Genomic DNA, 7,603 nt, shown 5'->3' with positions numbered 1-7,603 from the left:
TAATAACAATAATTCATTCTAAATATTTAATATTATATAAATTTAATTATTTTCATTTTTTTAAACAATTTTATTTATTTATAAGTTTATAGTAAAAAATATAATATAAAATAAATATTTTAATTAATTATAATAATTTTTTAAAGATAATTAATCTATGAGATAGGCATAACCCACTTAATCTTATATAGACTTTTTAGGTCATATAAACTTTTCACATAGTTAGCTTTTTAGCTTCATAGGCTTTCTACATGAGTTAGAGCTAACTCATTTAACAACTTTACTTATTTTTATTTACAACAATTTTATTTTGGATAAGGGTCCCGTCAATCCTCAATAAAGAATTCTCTAAACTTGGAGGAGTTAGATGTAAGGTCATCAAGAGCAAGAAGGGGTAAATTGTTTGTAGTAACGAGTTACTACAACAAATAGTTATTGTGATTTTGTTGCAGTAACTCAATAAAATTGAGTTAAAAAGTTTGTAATATGTGATATAACTCAAAATTTTTAATTAAATTACATATCAAATCTTTGTTTGTCATATGTTTTCTTTTCTTGTTACAATTCAAATATTGTCAAAATGAACATCCAAGCCCAAACCTGTACTGATACTTTATAATGTATTGTAGTAGATACTGCATTAATTTGATATGCATATAGCCTTGTAGCATATCACATTCTGGTTTAATTGTTAGCACGCTTCATACTTACACGTTTTGATTATGCACATTGGTTTTCACACTGTTCTGTGATTTTGATTCTACACTCTATACTTTATTACTTAGATTTTTGAACGAGTTATGATTTAAATAGTGGATCTCACCTATTGTAAGACTTAGACTCGGTTACTTACATCCAACGCTTGTATGCAGGGGAATTTCCAAGTTAACACTTGGAATAGAAGATTTTTAGACTTGAAAAACTAGGTAGGTATTCAAATTGAATATTTTTAACAGCAACTACCCTTGATTTCTGATACAATGCTTTTGAATAGGTAATGAGTTTTGGATTTAATCAAGAGCCCCTCTCAATTACAAATTCAACTTCGGTGGCCAACATTAATGATTGTCAATTATAGAACATGTCTTGATATGACTAGAAGCTTGAACTATTATTAGAGGTGGCAATTTAATCTTTCTATTCATAATCTGCATATTCACTCATGTATGAGCGTAACCATACCATTCAATTATTAAAAAGTTAATAGATGTGTTGGATTGAATCACCTAAAATGAATACTGAACTATCTAAAATATTCTGTAATTCTTTGGGTTAATTAATTTAAAGTCTATTAATAGACATAGGTGTTACAACTCATAGGGAAATTTTGTTTTAGTGCATTCAAGTACAATTTTCAATAGCACTTACAGATTACAATTGCATCAATGGAAACATCTACTATGTGTTTCACACCATCAACCCCTCATTTATTATACACCAAGTTCTTCCAATTTTCATGAAGACATCAAGATACAATTAATTTACACAGAGTCAAAGCAGAATAATAATTAACAAATAAATGGTTTTAGTTTCAACCATAAATTCTAATTCTTTTGAAATATAAGAGCAACATATATTACAGAGTCTAGACCATCCAATGCAGATTAAAAGCAATCCAAGAACACAATAATGTATCACTCTCCCTTTGGACCTTTCCCTAGCAAAGTCATCAAAAAGTCCTTGTAGTCTCCTGAGGTATCTCCAATAACATCATCATCAAGACTGGATTTATACATGTTAGCATATTCGAATCTCACTTTCAACATGTCAATTTCAGCTCGAGTTACAATAGCTCTGTTGAGAGAATCTTCATCCGTTCCAAGGCCAAGAATAGAATCTCTTACAACCTGTTAGATTGATTAAAGTTAAGAAAAATGAGATTGGAATCAATTGCTCTCAAAACAAATTGCACAGTTATATTATATAATCTTTAATGTCAAATTGGTCATCCAAATCAATCAATTTAATGTCAAATTTTGACGTTGGTGGAGAGCAATTTTTGTATATTTATTATTGAAAGACTACAATAATGATATATTGTATATATTTGGTTATGATTCAATTGTAAGGTATGAGCCTTTGAGTCCTATACTGGAAGTATGTGATTCTAATGTAAAGTTTATAAAACTTTAGTTTCTCCAACTATAATAGCTAGGTTTTGTTATGTAGTTCTTCTAAAGTTCTTATCAATTGGTATCAAAGTCTCTCACAATATTTCCAAATTGCAAACGAGTGACACGAGTAGTGATGTTTGTGTTGCAGTGTCAAATAGGGTACTACACAGTCAGTTCAAGTGAGTGTAAGGGCTCCAGAGCATGGTAAGATGTTAAGATCCAATTGCAAAGAATATAACTTAAGTTCCACATTATAAGTATGTGATTCTAACTTAGGATTGGTAAGACTTTGAACTCTCCAACTACAAATACTAAATAGTGAACTAGTTAAGTTCAGCTCGTTAAATATTCAGTTAAGCTCATTTATTTAATTAATTAAATAAATTATAATTCAAAACTAAGTTTAATTATTTAAATAAGTCAAGTTCAAGCTTTGCATTAAAATTTTATTTATAATATTTATTTGAAGTTTATATATTTTTTTATTATTATCATTGTATGTGCGTATTATTTATGTAATTTAAATTTTCAAGAGTTGTATTTTAAACAAATGACCTTATTTTAAAAAATATATATACCACTTTAAAAATTAAAAAATATATTTTTAACCTAAAGTCATTTTCATGTCAGTGAAATTATATTTTATTAAATACTAAATTAATAAAAAATTATTCAAAACTTATAAAAGTATTATAAACAAAGTTAACGAGTCAAGTCCAAACTTCAAATTTGATAATCAAGACAAGCTCAAGTTATAAATCTAACTCATTTGTCAAGTCTAGGTATTTCTTATATATATATATAAATCAAACTTAAACTTTAAATACTCGGCTCGACTTAAAATAGATGGTTACTCAAGAAGTAAAAAAGAAAAACATTAGGGACTATTTAGCTTTGAAACACATTTTTTGTTTTCACCTTGAATTACAAAATTACCACCTTAAAAAAGTTCTTTTCAATGTTTCTAGTACAAATCTTTAAAACCAGGAAACAAAATAAAAATAAAGTGATATTTTTGTAATTAAAAGTAAAAATAAAAAATAAAAATATTTCCTAAACCAAGCAATCTTTTAAGATAAACTGTATAGTCATGTTACGGTGAAATACCAAAAATCACATTTGACCACTTTTTCCAAGAAAAAAAAATTCCTTTGGATGGCAGACAAATTAAATTGTTAATGTGTGCTATATATAACCTATACAATTAGAAATTTACAAAGCATTAAAAAAGGAACTCAAACTGCTATAATTCTATTTTGCCAGCACTAGTGGAAATGGGTTGAAAAGAAAAAGATAGGCAGTTTCTTTTAGCTGGCATAGTTCTATGAAAGCAGATTTTAAAAAAATATAGAGAATGCCCTTGTTCAATAGATTCTAATGAATCGACACCTTAGCATGATAAGGCATTAGCATTTACGTTTCCTACATAATAATGAATTAATTTAACAAGTCACACCCTGTTTTCAGTAGAAGAAAATTAGTAATTACCTTGGCAAAATGCTTCTCTGGGCAATCTATGCACCATATTACCACTTGTAAGAGAGATTCCAAATCACCTTTACCACAATTTTTTATGCCCTGTGAAGAAAATCATCCAAATTCCAATCGGATACATAAAATAATCATATTTTTGTGTGTGCAAAACCGATCCACTATCAATGTAAACTTTTTAACTATTAATGAAAAAGATATTGTCACATCATTGTAGTAATTGCATTTTTTCACTCTAAATGAAACCAAAAAAAAAAAAAAGTTATTTTTAAACAAGTTACAAGATTTAAATCAACAGTAGTGTAAAATTTTACAATGTTGGTGAATCAAAATCAAAACCTTACACAAGAACCTAAATTTTTAAAGCAAAACCTGTTCCAATGTAATCCCATAGAGCTGCTTGTAGCATGCAAAAGTTTCCCGTAGCTGGAAAAGGTTCCTGGTGCTAAGTATCCAAACAACATGATCATCTTCTAATTGCTTATTGCTGATGGCTTCATGTAGTTTTGCTGCCTCTTCCTTGGCAACCTCCACACTTACAGCCACTTTATCATACCTGTATGAGCTTACAAGGCTCACCAAAATCTGCCCAATAACCATCATGTGTGTGAATCATGAATTCAACAGTACATTCTGACTTTAATAGCTACTTGGAAGAGTACATGAATCTTAAGTAGCTGTAATTCTGAATACTATGACAGATATTTCAAGATTTAATTTACAATTTTGAACCGTGGTCAAACAGGAATAGATCCCACAAAGAAACTACCACTCTACAAGTGCTTTAGTTTACTGAATGAATAGTGTCAACTGTGTAGAAATTATACTGTGATACTTCATTCATACTCTTGCTTCTTCCTCATCTTCATCATCATTTTTGTTTGTATCATCACATCTCATAACTTAATTCTTCAAGAACATTACTTTGGTGAAGAAAAATGCATGATTTAAGAAACAACCCTTCATAATAAATTGATGAAGCTCTTCTGTAATATCTTTTATACTCTCTTGTTTTACTTTAAGTTACTATGCAGCACTACCCACTTTTAATAGCCTTCAACAAAATGAGGTAAAGCACAAGAAAACTTGAGCCTTAAATCATAGTACCAAGTATTTTAAACCTTTTCATGCATATTTACCCGTCAAATAGCTACCTTTACCTGATGGACACATGAACTTGACTAGACATACTCAGCTAAATGTTTCTGTTCAATGAGTCTTAGAAACATCCATTTTCTTACCTTTCTGAGGGGCGGATCGACCGAGGCTATAATGTCTTCCTCAAGGGAGGAATCAAAGAGAGAGCAGTAAGCTTGCCTCACAGCCATCAAATGGTTAGGAGTTGATGAACATGCTATTTCAACCAGAACCTGAAGGTTTTTAATCCCTTTCTTCTTAGCCTTCAACGCATCCTTAACTAGCCTTGCATGCCTTTCTGGAGGATCATAAGTCCATAGAATTACAGCATTCTGTTATGCATCACAAGTCTGAGTCACGGTATAGATCCCACCATTTCTTGATAAAAATGGTATGTTCCGAGAATCAAATTGAATTAATAAAAAAAAACCAATGATCTTTTCCATCGATAGAAGAATATGATGTGCCAAAAGCATATACAGTTGTAAGATTGAAGGATATATTTCCATGAGCTTTGCAATTGCCATCTTAATAGAAGATAAATAAGCATCTAAATCAGAGTTTTATCACATGAATAAGAAGTGACACGCCAGCACATTTCATTGCCCATTAAATTATTGCTTCTGCAATGATAAAAGTCTTTATAGGCAGTTGAACTGAAAATGAAAATGAAAATAAAAAATAAAAGATTGATAGCTGCATCTATCTTTTTCCTCTTATTAGAACCTTTCTTCTTCTTTTTAAAAGCTAAGTATCAAGAAACCCATAACAACAGATAAATACTGAAATAGCTTATGTGACCTTCGCTCCCATACAAGAGAAAAAATTGAAACAATGAAAAAGCATTCAAGTGAGAAAAAATTTACAAACTAAAAATGCAATGCAATCCTCCATGAACACTAAAACAAGTTCCAGTCAAAAAGGCTTTGCAGTAAGAATATTGTTTTAGTTTTGATTCCCTTGATAAGCAAGTTCAGAATAGTAGTCAACTAATTAGAGAAAACATGTTTGACCAAAGCTGGTTGGCAACTTCCCCACATTATAAGCATGCTTGTCTCTGTGCATATATATTAGGGACTACTTGGTTTTGGAAAACATTTTCTATTTTCACTTTTAATTGCAAAACTACCACCTTATTTTTATTCCATTTCTTGCTTTTGAGGATCTTTACAAGAAACAATGAAAAGTAAAAAAAAAAAAATTGTTTTCAATGTTTCTTTTACATATCTTTGAAAACAGGAAACAAAATGAAAACAAAGGGGTAGTTTTATAATTAGAAGTGAAAATAGAATTGAAAACAGAACATTTTCTGAAACCAAACAGCACCCCAGAATTTTTATTTTTTTTATTTTTTGTTTTTTTGTTTCTTTACAATAACAGGCCAAAGCTATTGGGTAAAATTTGAAATACTCATGAATCAAATCAGAGTAAAATTGAAATCTAGAGTCGGCAATAGAACACATGATTGACCAATGCTGGTTGGCAATCTACAGCCTAGCATAATTTAACAATTTGTACCAAAGAAAAACTACACTTTCAAAATAGCATAATCACTAATAGTGACATGACATTATTTCAGTTGACATGCCAACAAAACAGAAAGTTGAAGATTTTTTTTCTTAAAAACAAGGGAAAGAGAAAATCAAATCAAGGGAAGAAAGCATGACATACTCTAAAATCACCAGAGAGTTCAGAATGGAGACGATCAATGAGGGATTCATTGTAAAGCTGCTGATAAGTTTCTTTGATTTCCTTCCTTTGTTGGGCATTTCTGCGTCCCAATACCAAGATTACCGCTTTCTCATCTGTCCCTAATCCTATAACCATTTTCCCAGAAGCATCATCATCATCATCATCAAATATCTAATTCCGAAAACAACTCATACAAAACAGAAATCACCATAAACCAAGGCAAGAAAACAACAAGGACTAAAACAAAGGCAAAAGCATTGACAATACCTCCAAGTCCAATGTCCCATGAAAAAATATTCCTATCAAAACTTTGTTATAAAATCAAAGTATTACATTCCAATGATTCCATTGTAAGGATAAAAACGTTTGTGGAGAGAAAACCCATTAACCCAAAAATGAGAAACAACAAAATTTCAGTTTTTTTTAACATAATTCTTGCTACCCAAATTAGTGATCACTTAAATCATAACAAAATTCAGTTTTTCAACTTTCTTCAGCATTAACATGTCTCTATGTTTTGAGGGAGAGAGAGAGAGAGAGGGACCTTGGAAAGCCTTTCTAAGTCGTTCACTATCTTGGGTAGCAGAAGGAAGAACCTCTGGAAGTTTCAACGAAGCCATTTCTTCGAGACAATGAAGCTGAGTTTTCAGTGACAACAAAACAAGGCAAAGTTAGATAACAGTTCGCACGTGTTTTGAATGCTTCACCTGTTGTTCCCTCCTCAAAACATCATCCAAAAACATGCTCGCAAATATTAAGATTTTGACAACATTTTTTCTGATTTACCATTTTGCCCCTGGTTCTGCTTTCATGCTTGACTTTCATCTTTACAATTGAAGTCCTTTGTGTTAGTGAAAATTTAGTTTTGCACAATATTCCTCTTGATTTGTGAGAAAGCCCACCACAATTTTCACATTTGTTTTTGCATCCCACGAAGTTTTTGAATGTTTATTTCTCGAAACTGCACAATTTATTTTAATTATGACATATGTTACTTTTGGAATAATTTTATATATTTGGTAGTTTCAAAAATATTAAATAAATTTACTTTTCCATTTAATATTACTTTTTTTAGTACTGAGAGAACTTTGATAAAACACTTAAAAATTATTATAGAGAATGTAATGTGTAATCCAATGTATTAAGAAGGTATATATTTTTAACCTAAA

At 30.2% G+C, this 7,603-nt stretch overlaps 1 protein-coding gene across 1 annotated transcript; it reads right to left on the bottom strand.

The window, feature by feature from the left end:
* Positions 1-1,414: 1,414 nt before the first annotated feature.
* LOC113864783 (annexin D3) lies at positions 1,415-7,157 on the bottom strand. Its single transcript, XM_027498887.1, has 6 exons — positions 6,979-7,157; positions 6,414-6,559; positions 4,847-5,074; positions 3,978-4,190; positions 3,603-3,692; positions 1,415-1,847 (listed from the first exon to the last, which is right to left on the bottom strand). The coding sequence occupies exons 1-6, from the start codon at positions 7,052-7,054 to the stop codon at positions 1,635-1,637; spliced, it is 966 nt and encodes a 321-aa protein (XP_027354688.1). The 5' UTR covers positions 7,055-7,157; the 3' UTR covers positions 1,415-1,634.
* Between the last annotated feature and the right edge of the window lie 446 nt (positions 7,158-7,603).

The sequence above is a fragment of the Abrus precatorius genome, unplaced genomic scaffold (assembly GCF_003935025.1).
Source record: "Abrus precatorius isolate BTA unplaced genomic scaffold, Abrus_2018 Scaffold4, whole genome shotgun sequence".
NCBI lineage: Eukaryota > Viridiplantae > Streptophyta > Magnoliopsida > Fabales > Fabaceae > Abrus > Abrus precatorius.
Note: the sequence above shows the minus strand (reverse complement) of the source record. Positions and strands in the feature narration are given on the sequence as shown.